General features: G+C 39.7%; 1 protein-coding gene, 1 non-coding gene and 1 pseudogene across 2 annotated transcripts; all 3 read left to right on the forward strand.

Moving 5' to 3' along the window:
* Positions 1-85: 85 nt before the first annotated feature.
* On the forward strand, positions 86-26,539 carry LOC119719373. Its single transcript, XM_038188802.1, has 6 exons — positions 86-303; positions 1,194-1,389; positions 1,553-1,662; positions 1,699-1,830; positions 6,301-6,382; positions 26,433-26,539. The coding sequence occupies exons 1-6, from the start codon at positions 112-114 to the stop codon at positions 26,441-26,443; spliced, it is 723 nt and encodes a 240-aa protein (XP_038044730.1). The 5' UTR covers positions 86-111; the 3' UTR covers positions 26,444-26,539.
* Positions 9,858-9,930, forward strand: Trnai-aau. The gene has a single exon. It is a non-coding gene; the product is annotated as a tRNA-Ile (tRNA).
* The window catches only part of LOC119719225, a 32,358-nt pseudogene continuing 31,727 nt past the window's right edge, over positions 26,461-27,091 (forward strand).

Genomic DNA, 27,091 nt, shown 5'->3' on the forward strand with positions numbered 1-27,091 from the left:
TGAGAGTAGGTCATAAATGTATAAGTGTTCAGTATTTCATATTAATACAACACCTGAATATATCCCCCTAATCTGATTGCAGGGAAAACGCTACCGGAGTTGATCCAGCCAATGGATGTGCGCATCGCGTCTGTCCGTGACTTCATCCACGATATCAAACCACGCATCTTACAATCAGACTCCATCGTGCCCATCACGGATCCTTACGGCCCCAGCGTGGTGGATCCAGACATGAGGTGCATTGTGGTCAGTGAGGAGACCAAGAAAGGTGGAGATGCTGTCGATAGGGTCAGACAGCAAAAGGTATGTGCCAGCTTGTATGCTTAGTGAGGTGAAACAATACTATTTGTTTCATTGCTGGTTCCATAGGGCCTATCTTAGTGTCTTCTTTGCACATCTAACTGAATGACTCACTGTCAGTTAGTTTGTGAAGAATTTTAGTTTAAAGTAGAGTAAATCATTTGCAGCTATCCAAAAAGTAACTGACAAAACTATTGTTGAAAAGCATACTTGGTTTAAAGATATTAATGGGACTAAACTCCCTGTGAAATTATTCGTTCTGGCATGCTGTCTTTTTGAAGAAAACACTAAAAGAAGGTCTTTTCCAAAGATGCATCTGAAGACGCATATTTTTGGAAATTTCTGTCGGTAGTTCCTTTTGAATTCGGCGAAGCTGTGAATGGGTTCGCGCAGGCATTGACATGACGCACACGTACACGCGGTTGCTGTAATGCTTCGGTTCAGTACGTGACATTGCGTAGCTCTGCAATCGGCTGAATGAGAACGTGTTCCGGACCCTGATTTTGGGCACAATTTAAAATGTGACTCAACAACTTTTGGATTGAAATTGAGATCCTAGAATATTGTTTTCTCCCAATATACAGCATTCACTGGGCTAAAACTTCATCAGGTTAGTTGTTAAGCACTTTCTTTAGATTTTAAGCACTTTTGTTGCTTCAACCGAAAAAAATGCTCAAATGACAAGTGACATACTCTACTTTAAAATCATTGTAGCAATACCCAAAAAAATTTGTTAAAAGAGATGAGAATGCACCCCTCCCCCCCCCCCCCCCCAAAAAAGAAACAAATTTTAAGAAAATATTTGGACTTTTGGATAGATTTATATGTGTGTTTCAACATTTGAGAGTAATATTATCAGGCTTTGAAAAAAAAATTTTTAATCTTGCATTCAGGGTCTGTGTGTACTACATGTAGACGTACATGAGATATCTCTAGTAGAGGACATCAATCATGCTGCACATGAAGAAGCTAAGATAAGTTCCTCAACACAAAGGATTGGACTCCTGGGAACACTGCTCAAGCAACCCACGGTGAGTAATGCAGTGTTGCATTCATGTTGCATTCAGGGTCTGTGTGTACTAGACGTACATGAGATATCTCTAGTAGAGGACATCAATCATGCTGCACATGAAGAAGCCAATATAAGTTCCTCAACACAAAGGATTGGACTCCTGGGAACACTGCTCAAGTAACCCACGGTGAGTAATGCAGTGTTGCATTCATCTTGCATTCAGGGTCTGTGTGTACGTACATGAGATATCTCTAGTAGAGGACATCAATCATGCTGCACATGAAGAAGCCAAGATAAGTTCCTCAACACAAAGGATTGGACTCCTGGGAACACTGCTCAAGCAACCCATGGTGAGTAATGCAGTGTTGCATTCATGTTGCATTCAGGGTCTGTGTGTACTAGACGTACATGAGATATCTCTAGTAGAGGACATCAATCATGCTGCACATGAAGAAGCCAAGATAAGTTCCTCAACACAAAGGATTGGACTCCTGGGAACACTGCTCAAGCAACCCACGGTGAGTAATGCAGTGTTGCATTCATGTTGCATTCAGGGTCTGTGTGTACTAGACGTACATGAGATATCTCTAGTAGAGGACATCAATCATGCTGCACATGAAGAAGCCAAGATAAGTTCCTCAACACAAAGGATTGGACTCATGGGAACACTGCTCAAGCTACCCGGAGTATGTTTTTAGGCCGAAAGGTTGATCGTTTTTGTAAAGTGCTTTGCTCTGCTAACCAAGGAATAGGCGTGATTCACCACAAAGAGTCATTTTACTCAGTTCAAATGTGGTTTATTAATTAAAAATCCACATTTTGCAGCATGACACTGAATTACAGATGTATCCACAAACATAAAAACCTTAATAACTGATTAACTAAAAAAAAAGTATGGAGAATCTTCAACTGCCTATGTGAGTATACTGAAACCACCAGATTATTGACACAACCTATTACTTTACAAAACTGTTTTATAAACTGATATTCCGAAAACGATACGCATATATTACAAAAAGTATAAAATGGTCAAACAAATTTAAAAACCTAATATTTTTAAATGGCTTGAGGAATTGAACAAAGGAGATAGAGTGCTAATTTTCATTGGGTCTTGTTACAATGAAATTTGGTATTTATGCACGGTGCCCACGTGTGCAGTATGCAGGGCTTAATGTAGTCTAGGGGCTAGACTATGTTCTTGTTTGCTACGCCGATAACCAGGCCACCGCGATAACCGGCCAGTGCGCGAGGGCGCTATCACGACCAACCAATATCACCCACGAACCTGTCAGAACAACGTCTAGGGCAACCTCGTCCCCAGGGTGTCGAGCAGTACGCGCCCACCACTACCTGCTCTCTCACCCTGGTATTGGATCATTTGCATGTGCAAGATTTTTGCACACGTATGCAAATGAGGAACAGTCTGGTGCCTGGATATGCGTTACACATTGGCGTTTGTTTTTGTATGCGGTGTCTGGGGTAAAAACAGAGTCAATTCGTAGCAGCGCGAGCACGGCGTGAGTTACGAAAACACGATTTTTGAAATCAAACTGTTACGATCTTATCGAGACAACATGCAGTATCATATTTCATATTAATATGAGCAAATTGGAAAGGTAATTAGTATTTTCGAGAAGGCGTGGACGAATGATCGCGAAAACACGTACTGCACGTTGTGAATATATAGCACCAAGTACACGATAAAAATCCATTACTAGCCAATTGCAGTATCCAATCAGGATACAGGAAGAAAGTTTCCTATCCAGGGTTTACTATTGGAAACGCGGTTGGAAATAAAGTAAGCACTGGGGACGAGGTTGCGTCTAGGGTACTTGCTATTGGTTGTGTAATGCGCGCGCATCTGTTTTGCCTAATGTATGTAGCGCGCATTATATATGTTGCATAATTACCCCAAATACATGCATATTCATAGTCTAGTTCCCTGACGTACGATACCGCGCCGTATCCCGCGGATTGAATCATGATGTACAATGTACATGTACATGTACAATATGTGTGTATACATGTAATGGTGCATGTGTACCAAGGTGACCGTCACGTTTTAGCCCATTTTCGGCTAACTTTGTCAGAATTTTGTAAAAAAAAACAAGAGTTTGACAGAAAATTTGACAGAATGGATTTTTTTGGCAGATTTCTGGCAGAATTCTCCAAAAATGGTTGTAAATTTGATTTGATGAGAACAGTAAATTTGAACAAAAAATGAACAAATCTGAACAACAAATTTGAACAAAAAATGATACATATTTATTTAAAAAGCTTCAATCCTTTCAAACAAACCCTGGCATAATGGGACAAGTTGGCTGGTCTAGGCAGAGTTGTAATGATTCGAGTCAATTACTCCACTCGAGTTCGACTCGAGTCACAATTTTTGGTGACTCGACTCGACTCGAGTCCCTAAGCTTTTGGATTTGAACGCTCGCTAAAGTTATGGCCTCCTTTTATAAATGTTGGTATACATAGTGTTCAAATAATCGTGACTCGAATTGACTTGAGCTAAATAATTGTCTCGACTCGACTCGACCTTTTGACCTAATGACTCGACTCGATTCGAGTCACTTCTTTAAAATGACTCGACTAGACTCGAGCCACAAAAATCAGTGACACGTTACAACTCTGGGTTTAGGTGCTGAAGTTCACTGGGAAACGTCGTCGTGGCCGAATCTGCGTTTTGCCCGAAATTTACGGGATAATTTCATATTCATCTTTATGTGACTATAGAATGTTTATAATGTGAGTTGAACCTTAATTATGGGTAATACTACCAATCTACATGTGATTTTAAGTGTTTATAGTATATTTGGAGTAATTCTGGGGAATTTGGCAGAGTTTTGATAAATCTGACAGATTTTGTATGTGCATTTAGGAGAATTTAGCTTTGAACTTACGGTCACACTAGTGTGTGCGTGTACGTACGTGTACGGCGCCTACGGCGCTATACTTTGGTGTATCATACTGCACTAAGTTGGAAATGGCAACTTCTCCGCCATTTCTCCGTCGTATTTTACGAACCAAACAGCGCGCCGGAGCGTACTGCAATGCTACCCCGGACGGGCCCGGCGCCTTACACGGCCGGATGGCAACCCGCGCCGCGGCTCGGCCGACAGCAGACATTTATCCACCGTATGTCTGAAACGTCCAGCCAGTAGTATAGCGAGCTACCTGACTATTGTGCAGTTTTGTGGCAGATCTGTTTCGTGAGTGCGCGTGCGTGCTTGAAGAGGAAATTACATACAAAATTGGCGCACGCGCACTAGTTTCCCCCATTTTTCGGGGGGAAATTTAAGCAAGTACCCTAGACGTTGTTCTGACAGGTTCGTGGGCGATATTGGTTGGTCGTGATAGCGCCCTCGCGCACTGGCCGGTTATAGCGGTGGCCGGTTATCGGCGTAGCAAACAAGAACATAGTCTAGCCCCTAGACTACATTAAGCCCTGCATACTGCACACGTGGGCACCGTGCATAAATACCAAATTTCATTGTAACAAAACGTCTAGCCCCGAGTTTGTACACAGTCTATGGAAATTAATTTTCGCTGTGTCTGTGATAGTATCTGGCATGCGCTGCGCATGCGTTATGAACTGTATGAAGCACTATTGACGAATGCCTTGACCAAGGCTAGCTCCATCATTTCAAGTAAAAGGTCAGCTAGTCAAGAAGCGGCCTATACGTTTTGATTTGTACACGTTGGACTGAATCAGTTCAAAGAAAATGCCTTTATTGTAGGTTACTCTCAAATATTGATTTATACAGGTGCCCCCCCCCCCCCAAAAAAAACTCATCCACAAACAAAGGGATGATATGAACAAGCATTGAACTAGTGACCATTTTAATGTAATGAATATGCGCTTGGCAGGTTTGAAACAAGTACGTTTAAAACCAGCTGTGGTCTGGTTGCCAATAATGACCCGGCCGAAGGCGAGGGCCATTATCTGCTTCCAGGCATGCCATGCCCCTAGCCGGTTTGAAACATACAGCCAAGCACATAGAAATTCCCACTCATAAAATACCTTTTGGTCAAAAAGTCAAAACAAGTCAAAATTTCACAAATTTCCAACGACTTTGTTCAGCAACTCAAATTCAAGTTTGGTGAAACACATCTCTGGCCATGTCTTAAACGTGTCTCATGCCCGCAGTGCTAAGAATCTCAGATGGAAATTGGCTCGCTCGGCACGGACTGCACGATGTGGTGCAGAACACAGGAATTGAGTTTCAAACCCGGTGTTTTATCAGTGGCTTAAACCCACCCACATTACGGCTTTTGACCAATAAGAATGGGTAAACTGTCTCAGGTATTTATGAATTATCATGAGCTAGGAGCAGTAAGTTTTCCATTGATATCTTGGATGCATTCCTCTGGTCATGCGTTAACGTTTTGTTTTGGAAATGATTTTTGTCGAGCAAAACGATGATAAAAGTAAAGTAGGCCCTTGGGATGAGGATTGGCTGGGACAGGGCTACATGTAGGATGCTTGGTCCTACTGTCCGGATGGGAGGACCAAGGGCACATGCTCAGGCCGGGCCTTGGAGCTCAGAGGCAGATCAAACATGTCGTCTTTTTACAGCAACTTCCAGGGTAGCCTTGTTGTATAAATGGCTCAGTTTGTCTGATGACACTTTGCAGCACATGGCCGTGGATGTGGTCATCGTGTACGCTCGTTGGTAAATGTGTGCCCTCTATAGCATCCATGTATGAGTAGCAGTGCCCAACCCAAGTAAGGCCTGCCCATTGGGACAGTCTCAACATACTTAAGCTGGGTCCGACAACCAAGTTGGTGTATAACACATGTATGAGGATTCTTGAAATCATTTTGTGGTCTAATTTCTTGTTTCCAAATCTACAAAAGTTATCTTTCTTGTTTGATAAGCTGTACGATAATACACAATGGAAACATTCCCATATCTTTTGTTCATTTCTACCAGAATCTTGCATCTAATTGTCCTGTGGATTTGTTGTTTTTATCATTCCAGCATGTGACGTACCTGGAGGTCCTGTTGGAGGTCAAACAAAGGTCACCCTTCGAAACGAACACTTGCAATTCATCGCTACATGGTGAGTACCATCAATACTTGAGAAATTCACGGCATTATTTGAAGTAATGAATTTGAAGTACAATGTGTGAGTGAAATTGATTGAATTGTTCTGAATAAGTTGACTCCCAGGGTTGTACCGTATGGTATCAGAATTTTTGATTTATTGATACATACCGGTATATCTTCAATATCGATTATGTTCAATATATCGAATATTTGCAAAATACGTTGCAATTTCTTACCATGCAATCGCGGATCAGGTGCTTCTGAAAAAATTCCTTTATGAAGTATTTTTTAAGTGGACAAATTGTTTCAACGAACATGCTTCTCAGCAGCTCTTCCACCACAAAAAAAGATTGGTTTGTTTACTTCAAATGAAAGGTTTGTTTACTTGAAAGTCAGTTTTCTGACGAGACTTGCAAGCTTTCCTTTGCCTAGGTGAAAGCATGCACCGTACTAGTACATGCAGGATGTATGGTTCCTGCCACTGTAAAGATAATAGCCAATGCTGGAAGAAGTAGGAGCAGTTTACAGCACTGAACATAAAGTCAAATCTCTACATCATAAAAAGGTCACGAAATCATCTTTAGAAAACAGGTTTCTGTGTGATCATTCACAAAGCTTGATCTCACTTTGCTGGGTTTGTTTTTTCTGGTTTTGTCTTTGTATATAAGTTACAAATCCTGGCCTGCCTGCACTAATTTGAAACAGCAAGTGATCTGAAAAGAGGATTTTTTTTCTATTGGCCTACTCCCTAGTCATCAATTTTACGAAAAGTGATGACACATATATTTTACGTACACCATATTACTTAACACACGTGGCTCAGCGAGAGACGTAATGTCACACATGCACACATTTGTGCACGTGATCTCTTCACAAGCTACTTATGCTCAACTCAACTCAGCTGAACTCAGTAAATGTCGCTTTCAGTGGCGTACGCAGGATTTTTTCAAGGGGGGTGTTTCAAAATTGGATGTCGTCATTTATGACGCTAGAAATGAAGATGGTAAATTGTGTTGGCGCCAGAAATAAAAAATAGTATCAGTGGGCTAAACTTTACGCTAAAATAAAAGTCAGGAGTTTGTGTTGGCGCCAGAAATAAAAGAGGGTATATTTGGACGGGTTAAACTCGAAGGGCTGGGAACCCACGACCATCAGTTATCTTTTTGAGCTAAAGCATAGTAAATCGGGAAAAAAATGTTCTGTGTCTTTAGAGTATGATGAACATATGAGTAAAGGGGTCAATGTGGGCAGTCCCCTCCCTCAACAGCATTTAAACCAAAAAAAAGAAGAAATTCAAGAAAAAAAGTGACACAGGCTGCGGAAGTGCTAGGATCTGTTCTTGTTATTGGCTAAAATCACTCAGCTTCGTCCCCTGGATCTCATGATTCTCATCCGTTGGGAATCTTTGTGTAAACCGCCCCCACCCCCCAGGCCAAACTTCAGATACAGGATACATATGCGCTCTGGTCACAGGGGCGGATTCAGACTGCCATTTGCCGGGGGGCCTAGAACTATTGTAATGAAGGGTCCAGGACCTGCGAAGCCCTTACGGCGTGGGGTCCGGGGCCCGCTTAAGGGCCCCGGAAAAAAAAAATTGGATTTTAGATGCTCTGTGGTGCAATCTGAGGCTATTCCTGGCCACTTCCACCGTTTAGAAAACGTTTTAAACATCGAAAATTCCATTTAAAGTTGTTATTTTTTTGTTTTTGTTTATAAAGTTTGTTACGTACTCAAAGTTGAGAACCATGTTCCATCTCCGTATTTTTTCACAGTTTTCTATTTTGGAAAGGGATTTATGCCACTTATAGAGCCATTCGCTGCTAAAGGTACAAAATGATTGGGGCACCGCTAGGGTGAAATTATAGCATAGAGGGAATTTGAATCCCGGGACATACCGTTATTTCGTTTTACCGTTTTGGATTTCCTCAAAAACAAAAACAGTAAACGAATCATCGACCGTTTTGTCGTTTTACAGTGTTATAAAACGACAAGCGGTATTAAGATAAATACGGTTTCTCCGTTTTATAAGTTTAGTAAAATTCATTATAGCATAACGATCAATGATTTTTGTTTTACAGATTACACAAATACAGACTGTTTTTTTATTCCAATGTCATGGTTAACAGTCCGTGGTGCATTTTGTGGCGGTGGGCAAGGGGGTGGAGGGGGACCATGTTTTACACGAAGAAGTGTTACCTCGGCATAATTAATGCGTGATGTGATTCCTGGCGCGGACCCCGACCCCTTTCTCATGCGATTCAGTCAAGTTGGTGGGGCTTAAAGAATTCCAAGCAAAATGGCGCTGGAAAACTTCAAGGGAGGACATTACTTTTCACAATGGAAACAGGATGGTAATAAGACGTTTGATGAAGTTGCAGACATTTTGAAGGAAACTGGGGTTCAAGTCGACGCGGCTCTTCAATAGCCAATTCGCAAATTTTGTCGTGAGAACGAAATGTAAGGAGCGGGGCCCAGGCAATGACTCGATCCCAAGGACGCATTAATTAACATTCCGGTGCATTGCTTAATTGCCGAACCTAAAATCAAAAAATGGTCGGCAAGACTATTGACCGTTTTGTCATTGTCATGATTTTGTAAAACAACACTCTAAAAATAAAGCAACTAACCGTTTAACGCTTTCTACAATTAAAAACAACAACAAAAAGTATTTTGTGTGTGTGACTTAATACCGTTTTACCGTTTTACAAAACTGTAAAACGAGAAAACGGTCAATGGTTCGTTTACTGTTTTTGTTTTGAGGAAATCCAAAACAGTAAAACGAAATAACGGTATGTCCCGGGATTAATTTGGCCGGAGGACCAATGCGAGCGCGGAGCGCGAAGCACTTACGGCGTGGGGTCCGGGGCCCGCTTAAGGGCCCCGGGAAATTTTGGATCGTAGATGCTCTGTGGTGCAATCTGAGGCGTTTCCTGGCCACTTTCCCCTGGTTTTTTTAGCAGAAGTTTTTTAAATTATGAGGGGATATTTTGTTTCATTTGTTTCAAATACATATAGGCCTATATACTCTTGCTCTAATAAAGTGTCTTCTGTATTCAAAGCTTAAAGTTGAGAACATGCACATAATTTATAATTGTTCCGCGCTCGGTCACATAACTCTCTTTTCCCTCCATATTTTTACATGGCAAAGGGGGGTGTTTAACAGCCAAAACACCCCCCCTGCGTACGCGCCTGGTCGCTTTGGACCACATTCTTGCACTAGGGGTGTCAGTCATTGTTGGGACATTTGCTTACTTGTCGTACGATGGAAATTACAATTATTAGGAAAAACCCTTTTTCTTTTATACTATACTTTTGAAAAAGTTGAACAAAGAAATTGACTTGAGCAGGGTTTAAACCTGCGATATCCAGATAACCATTCCTGGGTCTGTTTCATGACTTGATGTGATCCCTGGCTACGACCGGTTTATGGCTTCTGACTAGCGCCCCTTGAACAAAGATGTTGACAAATTGGGGCACGGCCAACATAGGGCTGGATAGCTCAGTTGGTAGAGCACCGGAATAATTATTCGGAGGTCGTGGGTTCAAGCCACACTCCAGTCAGTTTCTTTGTCCAACTTTTCAAAAATTGTTATAATTCCCCTAGTCAGTTTATCTTTGTATCTTTGTTTTTCAAAAAACGATTTTTAAATAGTTGAATGGAATTTACATATTTGCTTAAACTATGCTCTTGAGCCATGCCAATTAGTCAATTAGCCGCCCTCCCCCCCAAAAAAACCCTCTGAACTGTCCACACAACCAAAATGGTAATGACTTCAGACATGTCAGATGTGGATAAAGTTCCAATAACCATACCGGTATGTTTCAATTAACTGTGTACCAGTATGTAGTTTAAAGGGAATGTACATCATTGGCTTTTGCTGTAATTTTCAGAAATGAACTAATTGAGGAGTTAGTATAATGGATCAAATATTGTTACACTGACATATTTGAAGTTTTTTGCTCAAAAATGCTGGGAAAAAAAAGAACAAAAACAGAAACGTTAAAGTAGTCTGGTTCCCTGACTCCACTAAAGATGAAATGGATCAATTTATAGATGCCGGAAAATTGTAAGGTAAGGGAAATTGTAAGGTAAGGGAACCAGTCTAGCTGGCCTGCACCAGTTCATGACCATGTATTAAACCAATAGCAAACAAAATTTGAACTGAAAAAAAGTGGTAAATTTGGAGCAGTAGTTGGTGAAAGCATCAGGGCTCTGTGGAGGAATTGACAGGTTGAAGATGAACTTTAGGTAAGTTTTTTTTTCAATATATTTGTAACAATTTAATTCGACTGTTGGATTGGCTATTGAAAAGGCCTGATGCTTTTATAGAATCGGGCAATACATTAGTGCCAGCTTTAGGATGTAGGCCTACTTGCAAATACTTATTCAAGCACTTTCAAATTGCATTGTATCATACACTCAACCAAAAAAGAAAGTCCCCCCCCCCCTTCCAATACTTTTTGGTCGAACTCAAAAACTACTGACCTCTCACTCAAATAACAACTAATCAGTAAAGAAATTCCTTAGCAATCCAGCCATACTCCTTTTTTTGGGCTCAAAGCAGTGATAATGTGTACGACATGATGCAATTTATGACAAATGACACCAAAAACAGTTGTACTTTTGTATATGTGCAAGTTGTGGTTCACAGTCACCTTGCACCTATACAAAAGTGCAACATTTGTGCGGTAGCATTTGTCATAAATTGCATAATTGTGTACCCATTATCACTGTTTTGGGCCAAACGAAGAGTATGGCTGGATTGCTAAGGAATTTCTATACTGATTAGTTGTAATTTGAGCAAGATGTGCACAGTAGTTTTTGAGTTAGACAAAAACGTATTGGGGGGACTTTCTTTTTTGGTTGAGTGTAGTTTCTCATAATGCCAGTATTAAAAATATGTCACTAGATATGCATTTGCTGAATACGGAGCTGTTGAGGTCCATACACACGTATGTGTTGACTAAAGGCTCAAAAGTGAATTAAGTTGCATTGAATATAGATGCTGAGTTAAAAATAGCACTTGCGTGAACGCTTGAAATCAGGTCATTTGAAAAGAAAGGTCACCCATTGACCCGTCAACTTTGTAGATCTTTGCATGACAGCAGATCGACCACACAAAACTTTCCATTGTTGACTCCAGGCTAGCTGTTGACAATAAAACATTTTGGGAAAACCCAGATGTACACAATTTCTGGAGGCCTGCTGGGACAAATGTGGTTTATGTATTTGTATCGATGCGCGGGGTTTCCAGGATAAAAAAAATAGCCTTTATTTTTTATTAAGATATTCTCCAGACGTATTAGGACAAATATGGATAGTGCAATGTTTTGTTTCATATGGGATGCAAACTGCTTGCATGTGACAGAATTTCAAAGCACTTGTGAATCATGACCTTGCAACTTTTGTAAAGTTTGAGTCAATGCCATATATGGAGGTTTATTGAGGGATTAATTTGCATAATATAGTTCCGTCAAGTGGTCATGGGATTGTTGGGTGCGGCAGCTTCATGTACAGGGCTGTAATGCTTGGACGTCTCTGAATCAACCTGCTACAAACTCAACTGTAAGTTTTGCTAGAACAATGGTTCTTTTCTTTTGTTTTGGGGTTCTTATTTTGGTTTCAGGTGTAACCCTAAACCCCTTGAGTGATTTACTAGGAACCTACCTCACTCTTGCAAATTCTAACACTATATGGCAAACTCTGCACCCAAACTGTTGGACTCTGATTATGGTGGTATGACTATACACCCCATGTAAAGCATTTACTAGTGCAGTACTCACTCCAACAGACTCCAACAAATCCTGCTGTAGGAATTTGACTGGACGGGGATTGTTAGGGTTAAAAAGTTTTTCAGTCGCAGTTTACTGATCTCACTGACTGATAGTCAACTGTGAATTATTCTGGTGCAGTTTCTAACTTTCCAATTCCAACTCACTGGCACACCATTAAAATAAAAGGTCTTGTTTTTTCCTTTAATTTCATACCACATTTGAGCTTGTGATTCATGTAGCTCTAAAGATTTCATAAATTTATTTCCCACTTGACAGCCATGTCCACTTCTGCGTGGAATTTCCCTCTAGTCTTCATTCCAAACATAAATGGCATTGTAGGTACAAGTTTTCATGCTAAAGAATGAGAAGCTGGAATGAAGACCAGTGTGTTACAGCTTTTCATTTATCATTGACAAACAGGACTTCCATTTGTGGCTGGGTGATCCAAAGTACCATGGCTGCTCAATCTGAAGCAGCCTGCCAGACTGCTGTCCCTACCACGATGCAACAGGAGGCACAGGTACCCACCCCCTCAGCTGCAACAGGTGAGTACATTCAGTAGCTAGACCATTTGCATGGGATCTATGAAGGAGGGAGGGGCATGAGGTCCCCCTCGTCCCTCCCAACTCAACCCCCCCCCCCCATCCTACCTCACCTCACTCCAGAATTTGTTTGTAAGTCGACGGGTTTCAACTTGTTTTGTGGACAGTCAGATTTTTCATAATTATACATGTTGGGCCAAACAAAATAACTGGCCTGTTTACAGTAACGGCCTAAAAAAAATGACAGATAGGTAGGTGGGGAAATAATGTTATTTCTTTTTTTTTTTCATTTCAGTTCTTGAATTTGCGTGTTCTTTTGCAATGTTTGAAACTCACTAAACATCATGGGTGTCGCAAGGATTTTTTCTAGAGGGGGACAAAGCACATTTTTCCCCAAAGTCCCTATATTTTTCAGCATTTTCCCGATTGATCATATTTTGAGGTAGGCAGGGACATTCCCCCCCCAACCAATTGCCCCCCTTGGTCCCCCCCCCCCTTTCGACGCCGGGTGCATACCTATGTTCCCTGAAATCCCTACCAATATAATAACCCTAACCCTAACCCTAACCCTAATCCTAAGGATTTCGGGGAACATCGGTAGTGGGGAAAATCGGTATTGGGGATCATCGGGTACATCCCGCGACGCCCATGCTAAACATGTACATATTCTGATTTCTGTTCTGTTCATAATTCATAAAAGATTGTCTCAAGCTGAAAACTGGTGAAATCAGAGTTGTACTGATTCTAAAAATAATTTTAAAAATCATAACATGGCAATACAGATCAGGGGGTCAAATCTCCCACACTTCATTTGTCAGAGGTGGTCCCCCCCCCCCCCCCCCAAGAGCAGGCACAATTTTGACCTCCATAGATCAGTGCATGTATTTCAGCAATTTTCAAATTGAGACGGTATAGGCCTATAGCATGTATGTTCATCTTGCATTCAGTTGTTTTACATTTACTTGCATTTTACCCAGACTGATGAACCTTCCGGGTTGCTGGGTCAATGTTTTTTTCACTTGGTAGGCAGTGTTGCAAGGTGTTCCATATTAACATTAACAACAGAGCCCAAACTCACAATTCATGTTTAAAAACAAAACAAAAACAAAAACTAGCAAATAAATAAAACTGTTTGCGCAAGGTTAATCTATTTTGAATAATGCCAGCCTGTCGGAGTGTATTGTGAGTCTCTGGGTATTAGAAATGTATTGAGAGACAAAGAGCTTCCTGATTCCAAGTCGAGCTAGTGCATAATGGGTGATCATACTCCAAAGAAAACTTCAGACTGACCCAGAGTTGAAGTTCATCTATTCAGTCTTCAAGATACACAGCATAACAGTTCAATAATAAAACACCTTAGAATTTAGAATTGGAAGTTGGCACTGATTTCAATTTTATTTCGATATCAGAATCATTGATTAAATTCAATGAATTCTTCACAATAATACAAATTAAAATTGTGCATTTAAAAAAAAAAAATTGGCCAGGGGTTCCGTATGGGTGGTGTACCCAATAATACAGTTTTTACGAATACCCAAAATAATTATTAAGAAAAGGAAATAATTATTATAGGATTTTTTTTCAATCTGATACAGTTAATTCCTCTTTTCAAAAAAATACATGAAATATGCCATCCAGTGTTATAGTTTGTAGGTTTACATTCAATATATAAAAACTTGACATTCAGGCAAAGATATGATCATAGACCCAATTTAGGTTCTGTGTAACCGTGGAGGTAAAACAAACAGCGGTCTCACCAGGATTTTTAGTCAGTGCGGGGGAAGTTTGAAATAATGTGATTTAAAAAGTGGAAGATGGGGCAAATTCAAAGAATGCAGGTTAGAATCAGCTTACTTCTATTAATTAAAACAAAAACAAAATAAGTATTTTAAACATATTAATTATTATCCCTTTCTGTGCCCATCAAGTTTTTTTCGCAAAAATGCGGATCATACCGGTATCAAAGCTCCGCCGTATACAGTCAGTCAGATCAGTCAACAGGAAAACTTGAATCACATCGACATGTTTATATGTACTTTTGAACGGATGTACTTTTGTAGGCCTAGTGTTATTCAAGATTTGACGTCATCATGATATTTGCACATTTTAGCACAGGTATGTTTGTGTGAAATCATGGTCAGTTTCAAGTGTGGAAAATTATTGTGGCAAATATTGCAAATAGTTCTCATTCAAATTATGAGTGTGCATTTATGGGTAGTATACAGGAAGCGGGCATCCCCGATTGCAAAAAATACAGGAACCCGGGTATCTGTTAAAGAAATCCAAACTCAAAATTGCTGTACACATTGTTCATAAGGTCACTGCAATCCACATCAGTGCGTCAATACAGAAAAATACAAGTGTGTACATGAACAGTGAGTTCTTAAATTGCATTTTGGCAAGCGTCATAAATGGGAATCTGTTTTGTTTTCCTATGTAGCCTGGTTTTCATTGTTTGAGAAGTTATTAAGTCATTTGTAAAGTTGCTTACAGGTACCGATCCCATAATCTGGAACCAGTTCCTGACATCAACGGTCCATTACTTGGGTACCCTGTTCCGATGCACAGCCCTAATTTAAATTAGGTTCTGATGCACAGTCCTAATTTAAAATTGTCAACTAGCAAAATGGCAATACAAAGTTTGAGGTCGGCAGCTTGGCTGCAAAAATCCCAGGTCGGTCGGGTTACCGTAAACACACCATTGTTTTTGTTTGGCCTTATATATCTTCATTAAAAGTCTCAGTTTTCAAAGCACGGATTACATCTAGAGATGAAATCAAGTACATGAATCATTTTGTCAGTATCCTTTCAAGAGATATTTTAATATTTTTGATTTTAGATTCCCCACAACAAACTGGAGCCATCGGAAACATGGGCACAGTCAGCGGTAGCAACAATCCTACCATTGTTGGTTCAAGTGTCAACTTCTACAGCTCGCCGTCGGATGGAGCAGGTAAATGTGATCTTGTTTGTTACACTAATTGATATATTAGATCAGGTGTAATGTATTTGGGGGGGGCGGTGATATACTACACAATCAGGGACACAAAGAGCGGATTGCTGGTAATGCGAGAGAGAGAGTCACCAATATAGGGCTATGGTGAGCACACTGAGTAGGGCTCTATTTATAGTGGGTAAAGTCTTGTAATTTGTTCTTTATGTACCCATGCCAAATGGCGCCCCCTATTGTGTGTCACATTTGAAAGAAAATGAAAAAAGTGAAGATAGTTTTACAGAAGTCACGAACATGTATTAATTTTGCACTTATAAATGAATGAATGGAATAATGAATCAACTGTTTTAAAGCCTACACACTGCAGTTACTAGTTTTTGTCTTCATTTATTTTTTATTGGTGAAAAAAATTTGAATGTTATTTAAACCAACTTGAGACAAACTTGTGTCTAACAAAAGTACCGTACAAAAGCCACAAATATCTTTGGGTTTATTTTTTGGGTAATTTTATTTTGTACACTGCCTCCTGACGAACTGTACATGTAAATCCCAAGTCACCACTTCTTGTACATATTTGCCTCTGTAGAGGAAGAATATTCAATCGTTTCAGAAACAATGTTAAACTGAAATAATACATGTACATTCAATATTGGGTTTTGCCCTCCACTGACGTGGTATTTTATAAACACTGTATACTCAGTGTTGTCCCAAGTGATTATGAGAAAAATCACAAACCCGTGACCTGCTGCTTACTAGTGCATGTTGCTTGTTTGACCTCAACAGGAGTACTTCCACAGACTCGGAAACCAGACCAAGAACCAAGAGTGGCGGATCTCAACCAAGAAGTCGGTTACAAGACCAGGGACATTTTGAGGAAATGGTACAAGACAACGCGCAGTTATGTTCAGTTGAACCCTGGGGTTCCTGATGATCAAAGACCCATTGTTGGCATTTACACTAAATTGCGGGTTAGAACAAAGAAAGGTTCTGTAGAAGAAGAATATTCTGACGAAATTGTATATTCTACAGAGTATGACAAGATATTTAAAGATTGGCCCGAGACTGAGTTCAATCGTGCTATTTTATTTGGCATTGGTGGTGTCGGGAAGTCAACCATTTTTGACAAGATTGCATATGACTGGGCTGATGAGGCATGTGAAATCCTGAAAAGATTCACGCTTGTCTTTCTTTTAAAGATGTGTGCCCTGTTCCAAGAATCAGATCTTGTTGATTCCACTTTTGATCAACTTCTAGGCGAAACATCTGGAGTAGCCAAAGTTGAACTTGATAAATTCATTCAGGGCAACTCAGATAAGGTCTTGATTCTTTTGGATGGTTTTGATGAAATGAAGACCAAAACACTTGATGCAGCCTCATTCGGTTCTATCCTCAAAGCACTCAATAGAACAGCATACAGGGATTGCTTCATCTGTGTTGCAACTCGCCCCTCTCATCTTGAGACACTGATGTCAAAATCACTTGTCCAAAATCCTTGCACACACATAGAGGTTCTGGGGTTTACTGATGAGGATGTCAATGAATACATTCGGAAATTCTATTACAAAGATCCTGATGTTGTCAATGCACTAATTCAACACATTGCACAGTCGAACACGATGCATGATTTTGCAAGTAACCCAATGTTACTTCTTCTCATATGTTTGTTGTGGAGGGAGAAAAAACAACTCCCCGAAACAACTTCACGTCTCTTCACTGAGGCAGTTGATAACATGTTTACAAGAAAAGGATATAGCTCCGAAGATGCATCAAAAACAGTGATTGCTATAGGGAAAACTGCACTGAGTGGATTCATAAGTGCCGACCAGAATTTCTCATTTCAAAAAGATGAGTTTGAACCAAATGCGCTGGACCTGGCACTGAAAGCGGGCATCCTAACCCAGGAGAGAGTTATCAAAGACCTCAAATGCCACAACAACATACAATTCATGCACAAGACTATTCAGGAATACTGTGCTGGGAAACATATGCAAAGTGTACGTTTGTCAAGGCAGGGATTTGTACAGAGTACAGTGTACAAAGTTGTACCACTGGGAAAATTTCAAAAACAATTAAGGCAACTTTGCCGGTCAGTTGAGGGCATTGTTTCAAATGAGTTCCTTTTACGTTTTTGTTGTGGTGACAATGAAAAGTGTATGACAGACATTGTAACCTTGCTTGAACGTAAATTCAAGGAGCAAAATAAGCCCGGGTGCATGTACCGAAAAGCTGTTACACAAGCTATCAGTAGACAATGTTTTTTTGAAAGCCAATCCAAAAAGGTCCCACGGTGTCTCACCAGTTACTCACTCATCCCATCAGATATCGAGGTGGATAACAATAATGATTTCCGCATTCTCATATACCTTCTTGAAATCATCTGTAGGTCAGAATTCCAGGTGTCACAACTGGCATGCATTGAAACCATGAAGGTCTCTAATGTGTCTTCAGTCAGTGGTTTAGCCTTTGCCCTGGGTTACATGGAAAACCTCAGGGGTCTGACGCTCAACTGTACTTTAGGGAAGGGTGAGCTTGAGAAATTCCTGTCATCACTGAAATGCAACTATCTCTTGACCAGTCTTGACATATATGATTGCAATACATTGGGAGGTACAGCTGTAGAATGGGCCCCTCATATCAAACACTTGACAAGCCTTGAGAAACTTGAAGTAGGCTTGAGCCAACTGGAGAGCACAGACATTGAACACATTGCCTCGGCTGTACATGACATGCCCAAACTGACTGACTTAAATCTTAATAGCAACAATTCATTGGGTGAATGTGCTGCAGTGTGGGCCAAGGAATTGCCAAAAATGATGCACTTGCATAAGCTGGACCTGAGCTGGTGCAATTTGACACAGTCAGACATTCCACACATTGCCTCAGCTGTAGGTAACATGTCAAGCCTGGCTGAGTTGATCCTAGAAGGCAACAAGTCATTGGGTGGATGTGCTGCAGTGTGGGCCAAGGAATTATCCAAAATGATGCACTTAAATAAGCTGAACCTGAGCTGGTGCGGTTTGACACAGTCAGACATTCTACACATTGCCTTGGCTGTAGGTAACATGCCCAGACTGACTGGCTTGAATCTTGGTAGCAACAAGTCATTGGGTGAATGTGCTGCAGTGTGGGCCAAGGAATTACCCAAAATGATGCACTTAAATAAGCTGGACCTGGGCTATTGCGGTTTGACACAGTCAGACATTCCACACATTGCCTCGGCTGTAGGTAACATGCCCAGACTGACTGACTTGTATCTTGGTGGCAACAAGTCATTGGGTGGATGTGCTGCAGTGTGGGCCAAGGAATTACCCAATATGATGCACTTAAATAAGCTGGACCTGATCTATTGCGGTTTGACACAGTCAGACATTCCACACATTGCCTCGGCTGTAGGTAACATTCATTCATTTATCTTTTCGCAGGAATAAAAAAACACACATAAACAGTAAACTCCAATTATGGAAATTAGAATGACCAATGTAAGAGAAAATTGCACCCCTGCAGGATCACTAAAAAAGTTAACTTAAATAACCATCGAGTAGTTCTCCAGGCGCAATTTGAACACAAACAGAATTGCACTACGAGAACAATGAATACAACCCCCACAGATATCATTCCACTTAGTGGATAGCACTAATTAATATACGAACAAGGAATTGAAGTAAAAGACCATGTAGTAAAAACAGTAACAGCAAAAACGTATTACCCCCTCCCTGCATGAAGCTTCAATGAGAATAATAAGAGACAACATTAGCATAGATAATACGAATTGCACTTCAAAAATGCATACTTAAACAAGAACCCCTTCCAGTAACTATGTAAAATAAGAAAAAGAAAATTACAAAAGAAACATTAAAAATACATGAAAGTCATCTTGGCAAGAACGAGAGGCTACTTACAACAAATAATCAAACTCCTTGTACATGTACATGTACTAAGCATAAAAATGATAACATTCTCAATAAAAGAAAATGAAATGTTAAAAAACTTAACAAACTTAGAGGGCCTAATGTTTCAATCCTAAGCAGGACCATTCTCAAAGGCAAAACATTGTAATACATTCTCATATTAGATCGTCAGTAGGGTCATCCTGCATGTAAGACAATTAGCTGTTCACCATTGAAAAAAAATACTATAAAATCAGGGACCTGCATGTGCAAATTCCAAAAACAGATAATTAAAAATGTGTTATTCCAGGACGTCTGCTTGCAATTTAAACAAAAACATCATAACACATTCTGGATTCAGATGGTCAGTAGGGTCACACTGCGTGTAAGATAATCAGCTGTTCACCCTCTACATATGACACTGTAGTTTGTCATCAAAGTCAAACTGACACTCTTAAAGTCCCGGGTCAGATATAACCTTGCATCCCGGACAGATTGGAGCTGACACTCTTCTGGGTCAAAATAACCATTTTCTTGTCAAATGGCCAGAAAGGTGACCCAAGAGAAGTGTTATTTTGACCCGGAAAATTGTCAGGTCAAATCTGATACGGATTTGGGTCGAATCTGACCCGAGACTTTTTAGAGTGTCGATGATTTGCTGATTGGGTCAATGAGAATGGACAAGGAACTGTAGATTCGTGCTAAGAATGGACGGGGCGAATCTGGCACAAATCTACAGTTCCAAGTCTATTCTCCGACTTGGAACTATTTCTTAATAATAATTACATGCAACTGTTCCTCGGATCCGCTGATTTCCTGGGTTTTTACTGCTCAGGAATGCCATTGAAAAATACTGTACAAAGTCCTGTGTGGTTTGGAATTTCCTTAATTTTCTAAATTTCCAGTTGCATGCCTGAAATAAGATCCCTGGTTGACCACAATTTCCTCGTCTGTGAATAAGTGGAGATTCCACATCTGGAAACTTGTTGAAGTGGCAAACAAAATTACTGTAGACCTCAAATCTCTTCGTGTGTGCATGGAAACATCACTAATTTGAAAACCCAGTGGATATATGGTATTTGTTAATTTCTGAGGCTGTATGGGTGGTTTGGTCCATTTCCAAGTTGAGACTTGTTGGCCTGACAACAGTTGTCTTTATGTATCACATTGAAACAATAAGAAATTCAAACAGTGAGAAGTTATGTGATTATTTCAAGATGGAAAACACATGTATATTTGGTAAATAATATTTTATTTTTGGAGACTCATTGGCCCAGGTGGCTAATTAATTGTGCCTGTATAATGGTTCAAAAACTGTATTACCCCAAGTAGTTTTGGGATTATTCCAACCACCAATTAGTGACTTTTTTGTAAATATTTTTTTTGAAGAATGTTTATGTTATATTTTGTTTTTTAGGCTGCCTGAATATTATTGTACTTATGTCAGACATTTAAAAGAGTTGTTTGGGATTATTCCAACCACAAAATACTGACTTTTCTTGAAAATAATGTTTTTAAGAATTTTTTATTTTATATTTTGTTCATATTTGTATATGGGTCATTCCACAAAGTTGAGATACAAAGTGTGACATTGGGGTCAAATTTTCAAATTACTAGTACAAGTTTTGATTATGCATTTTTTGATAGCCCATACATTGTGGTTTAAAAATTCATTCAAATTTAAGTCACAATTTAAGTGATTTTGGAAAGTTGGTAAATTTGTACACAGTATGTATTTACATGTAATGACTATGGAGAAGTTGTGGATGTAACCGGAGGTTACCGTCCTGTTACATCCAAACCTTGTTTTGTTCATAAATAATACTTCAAATGCTTCAAATTCACACCAAACTTGAGTTTATCATCAAATAGCTTCATTTAATAATATGCATACTTATATACTTTTAAAGAATGCTAAAATTGTTATTTCCAACAATAACAACAAAAAATAATGGTTGTGGATGTAACATGTGGGACACCACTACAACACAATGCAGTATTCTTCACCTCGATATGAATGGAACTATATGTTGTTTGTGTTTAGAAATGTTGTTTCCAAATCTCTGTTTCAAGGGCAATTGCAGATTGCAGGTCATGATTTTCATACTTATTTTAGGCATGACCATGTCAACCAGTTGTGGATGTAACATGGACACCATGTGCCCACGGGCATAAGATTTTCTTCATATTTGGCCAAAACATTTATTTGCATAGACTACGATCACATTATTTTACAAATACCAGTTCAATCATGAAATATTGGGGTCAATCCGACTTAAATTGCTGCAAAAAGAAAACTTTGCACAAGCCAGTTGTGGATGTAACATAATATGAAACACGGGACACCATACGTTACATCCACAATCCATTTTAAATTGTACATGCCATTTTGGCAAAACATTTTAACATCTGATATTTTTGTTTCATAGAAAGGGTACATCTTCTCGCTATAATTTGTGTAAATCCTCAACTCCAGTCCACTTGTTTTCTTTTCAAAATGAGTTATTTTTGAACTCTAGGTTGCTTTGTCACACTTTTTCCTCATTTTTTTTATGCCGGACGCCATAACATTTACAGAATTTGGCTATGAAAGTTATTTTTGAATATCATCAAGCATGGTATCATTTAAAAGCTTATTGTATAGCCTTATTGTCAAATGACATTTGTTTTAGAAATAACCATTCCATAACAAAGAAAAAACTGTTTTATAATCAGACCTCAGAAATTATGGCCTGTTCCTCAACTTCATGGAATGACCCATAAACATTAGTGCAAAGGTTGGTGGGAAGATCAATTTTAAAAACTGCAAAAAGATGAAGGGATAACTGATTTGACCCAGCATTGAAGGGGGGGGGGTGGTTACAGAAAATGTTTTCAGAATTATATAAATTGAACATTAAAACTACTGAAGGAAATATGAAACCAATGGTTTTTTTTTTCAAATAAAGCACGGAGTAATTGACTAGGTGCATTGTAATTTTTTTCATATTTTTTTATATAATTAAATAAACAACAATATCCTGACATGTTTGGATGTAAATGAAGTGTGGTTTCAAATTCACTTTCTATGCTTTGCAGTGAATGAAAATGGTGGAATTTTCTCTTTACATACTTTTAAATAAAAGACTTGTTTCATTTATACTGGTATAGGCCTAGTACTCTTACAATAAACTAGAAAACTCTCCCTTTTTGCAAGTAGGGCATGTCCAAGAAAAGGTCTCCTTGTGGTCCCATACATAGCATTATCCATGTCTTCTTTATCACAAAGACAAACACAAATTCATGTGGGTACGGTATTCTCCTTTCAGATGTTCAACAGTAGAATACAAAAAAACCCACTGATCTAATTGCTTTTTTGAGGGTTAAGCTTTCCTGGGACGTAACGTGTGTGAATTCTTGGACTTGCCCAGTAATAGCCTGATGGAGTAGACATATGGATTGCATTCAGGTTCCATATTAAAATACATGATGTTAGTATCTCACAATTGTTTGTGGTGTGATCATTTTGTGTTAGTCACATTCTGTTGTATTGCATTTTACCTTAAGATGAGTATGTGAGGAAGAGTGTATAGTGTGTGACTTTCTGGTTTGCTCAGAATTGAATGGTTCAAACCCACCATCATCCCTGTCCTCTTTTACGGATATTCCAACACTATCCAGCCCATATGTTTATCGGATACCCGATTACCCTATTATCCATAAACTCCCAGCCCTACTTCATTGAGGGAGATGGGTCTTAGTTTTGCTGTTGCCTTCAACAAACTCGTTTTGTTTCTGCACTAAGCTATAGGCTTTGATTTTTACATGTTGGACCAAGTCACCGAAACAGTTCAAAGAAAATGTGTTTAAAACCAGCTGATGTTTTATCAGTGGCTTAAAACCAGCGTCGTAGCCAAGGGGGTGCATGGGGAGGGGGGGGGGTGCACGCCTCCCCTCTCCAATTAAAAATAGCCCCAACAGTTCCCCCCCTCGGATGCTACAGAAATTAGGCAAACACCCCCCCCCACCCCCACTTTAACATCCAGCCCCCACTCGCTCCCCTAACTTGCTTTCCTAGTGAGAATAAACACTGGCTTAATTTCCATTGATATGTTGTATACATTCCTATTGTTATGCATGCATCACTGTGTTCTGTTGCTTTGAAAATTGTGTGTGAAAACGATCTTGGGAAAGTTTTATATTCAAAATTCTGCCAACATCTGGTGCTGAAATAACTAAATAACTGTAACATTGAGGCTATAAAGGCACAAAAAAATAACCTTGAAAAAAAATAGCAAAATGAAAAATAGGGTTAAATGGGACACAAAGGTGCACTTTCAAGGATTGCATTGACAAATTGTATACATTATATGGCCCTGGTTTTGAAGTTGGTGACATGTAAACCAAGGCATTTATGGTGCAGTACATGGGTTGATCTGACAACAGTTGCATTTCGTCAGACTCGCCTTTATTTTACCTACAAATTTCCCTCAAATAATTAAAACCTTGCTCTCTTCACCACATTCCTGTAATTTGTCAACATAGCCAGCTATTACATCTACAGGGTGAGTCAGAAAGATGGGTACCCAATTTCAAAAAAATAGTAAATATATTTTTTGAAGACGGCCGTTGAAAATAATGCATCTCTGGAAACCCCTGTAAATAGCTGTCATCTGGTGACATCCATGGGCAACACAATATGACAAAGTTTCTGATATATCCACGGGATACCCAATATGCAAAGACGTGTTGGTTTACAGGCTAGACGTGAATGACACACACACATAAATGGAATCCTTAATCATTCTCAGTCATGTGAAAGGAATAACAAAACGAGATGGAAATGGTTTTAGAAAGTGTTTTCATGTCGAATGTTTGTAATCTATCAGCTCTGCAATAATCAGAAACGGAAAAGATTGACTCAATAATCCCGGTACAAACCGTTATTTCCGGCGTTTTACCGTTTTAGATTTTCTCAAAAACGAACACAGTCAACGAACCATTGACAGTTTTGTCGTTTTACAGTTTTGTTAAATGGTCAAACAGTATTAAGTCACAAAAAAACAATGACCTTTTTGTTATTTTTTTAAATTGTAAAAAGCGATAAACGGTTTAGTTGCTTTATTTTTAGAGTGTTGTTTTACAAAAACATGACAATGACAATAACAAAATGGTCAATAGTCTTGTCGACCATTTTTGGATTCAGGTTTGGCAATTAAGCAATGCACCTTGGAATGTTAATGTGTCGACCTTGTGATCGATTCACTGTCTAGGAAGTTGCCCTTCTTACAATTATGTCGTTCTCATGACAGAATTTGCAAATATTGGCTATTGAAGAGCCGCGCCAAACTCCAATTCAAAATATCTGCAATTTCTTCATACGTCTTACCACCCTGTATCCATTCTGAAATGTCCTGCTTGAAATTTTCCAGAGCCATTTTTGCTTGCAACTCTTTAAGCCCCACCAATTAATCTCAGTAGATGGGGGTCAGGGTTACACCCGGAATCACACCACGCATTAATTATGCAGAGGTAACACTTCTTCGTGCACGGCATGGTCTCCCTCCACCCTCCTCCCCCTTGCCCACCGCCACAAAATGCACCACAGACTGTTAACTATGACACTGAAATAAAAAATAAAAACAGTCTGTATTCAATACTGACCATTTTGCTGTTTTTCAAAGTTATTTGTGTAAAACTGAAAAACAAAAATCATTGATCATTATGCTGTAATGAATTTTACTAAACTGCAAAACGAAATAACCGTATTTATCTTAAAACCGTTTGGCCGTTTTACAAAACTGTAAAACGACATAACGGTCAATGGTTCTTTTACTGTTTTTGTTTTTGAGGAAATCCAAAACGGTAAAACGAAATAACGGTATGTCCCGGGATCCTCAATCATGTGTAAGGTGTGAAGTGCACAGATGTGTTTTAGCCTGATTCAATGATCCGTGGACAAACTGATTTCCATGAATGTTGGGAAAAAACTCTATCTCCCGAACCACAAAGGCAACATTGATGAAACAAAAATGAGGTGATCGCTAAAACCTTGTAGTTTGTGTTTCTTTCTTTAAATTGCTTCATATTTGTCTTTAAATTGATGAGAAAAAACCAATCTGTTACATGGTACTGATCTTTTTGAATCACCCTGTACAGCTTACAGTTCTCTAACAGTGCTTGGGCCCTAGCGCTGAAGTACACAATTACTCTCAGCTGAGTGTTGTGCCCTAACCGGCACAAAGTTATGGGAAATTTCCTAACGGGGAAATTAGGACTGAGTTATGGGGACTTTAATTCTGCTCCCCGTATAGTGTCTTCAGTTCCCATAATAGCTATCGCTCAACAGGTGTGTGGTCCCCACAGTTACGGAACAAGATTGCCGTATGTGTGGAGTGTTCAGTGTGGGGTTGATGTACAGAGCTAGGGGGACGTTACAATGCTAGTACTTTTATTACAACTTTTATAAGGTACAGCTAGGCAGGCGCGGATCCATGGGGGGGGGTTTGAGGGTAAAAACTCCCCCCCCCCCTCACCAAAAAACAAAAACAACTTGACTAATAATATTTACCTATATGTTCGCCTGTCCGCAACAGTCAAACACAGAGGCATAGCCAGCGGGGGTAAGGGGGGTATTTGTACACTATTGTGTGATATAGTGTATCACACAAAAAAATTCCCTGCAAAAATTCCTGGATCCGCCCCTAACAGGTCTGTAATTTTATGCCCCGCCGGTGAACAGTGGTATAAACACAATTCAGCCTTTGTAAAACGGTACCCCAGAAGAGAAATTCTAAACTACTTTTCTTGTTTTTACTTGAGTTTGCAAATTATTCAAACACAGCTACCGGTATTCATCCTTGCTTATTCCTTTATGGTTAAAATTTTATTGAATATCTGATTTTTGCTCTTTCCATTTTTATACAGTGCAGGTTTGAGCTGTGCTTTCCAGTGAACCAAAATGCTCCCCAGCTGCAAAACAGGGCTTCTCATCTTAACCTCACCGATAAACCAACTCATCAAACCAATCAGACCTGATTACTGTGCCATGCCGCCAGCTGCATATTGGAAACACTCTACGTACAGCTGCATCCCGGCCTTGACCTCGAACTGGAACCGTACAAACAGAGACCGATTCCCGTTACGCAAGATATCTGCGCAACCATCACTGCAATCTACGCCACGTCGGCGCAGCTACAAGGGCAAGATGTCAGAGTACTCATAAACAATATAAGTAACCGGTCTGGCACCTTGCCTCCAACTAAAATTCTCAAAGGATAGGTCGGTCTGGTACTGACTGACTGCTCCTCTCCAAACAAACTCCAAGCGTTACTCAAGTTGTGGTTTGTATTCCCAACAAATCCTGTTGTGGAAATCATACCAGAGTCTGTCTGGTTGAATGTGAACAGTTCTGCACCGATGGATGCTGATGCTAAGCCTAATGAAGTAGACTGTTCGTGGAAGTGTGGTTCTTGGAGGAATGTTCGATCGCATCCACGCTGGACATAAAATCCTGCTGAGTGAGTCGGCTATTAGAGCAGAAGAGAAGATTACAGTTGGTGTGACAGACATATCCATGCTGCAAC

This window comes from Patiria miniata, unplaced genomic scaffold, assembly GCF_015706575.1.
Source record: "Patiria miniata isolate m_02_andy unplaced genomic scaffold, ASM1570657v1 HiC_scaffold_8, whole genome shotgun sequence".
Taxonomy (NCBI): Eukaryota; Metazoa; Echinodermata; class Asteroidea; order Valvatida; family Asterinidae; genus Patiria; species Patiria miniata.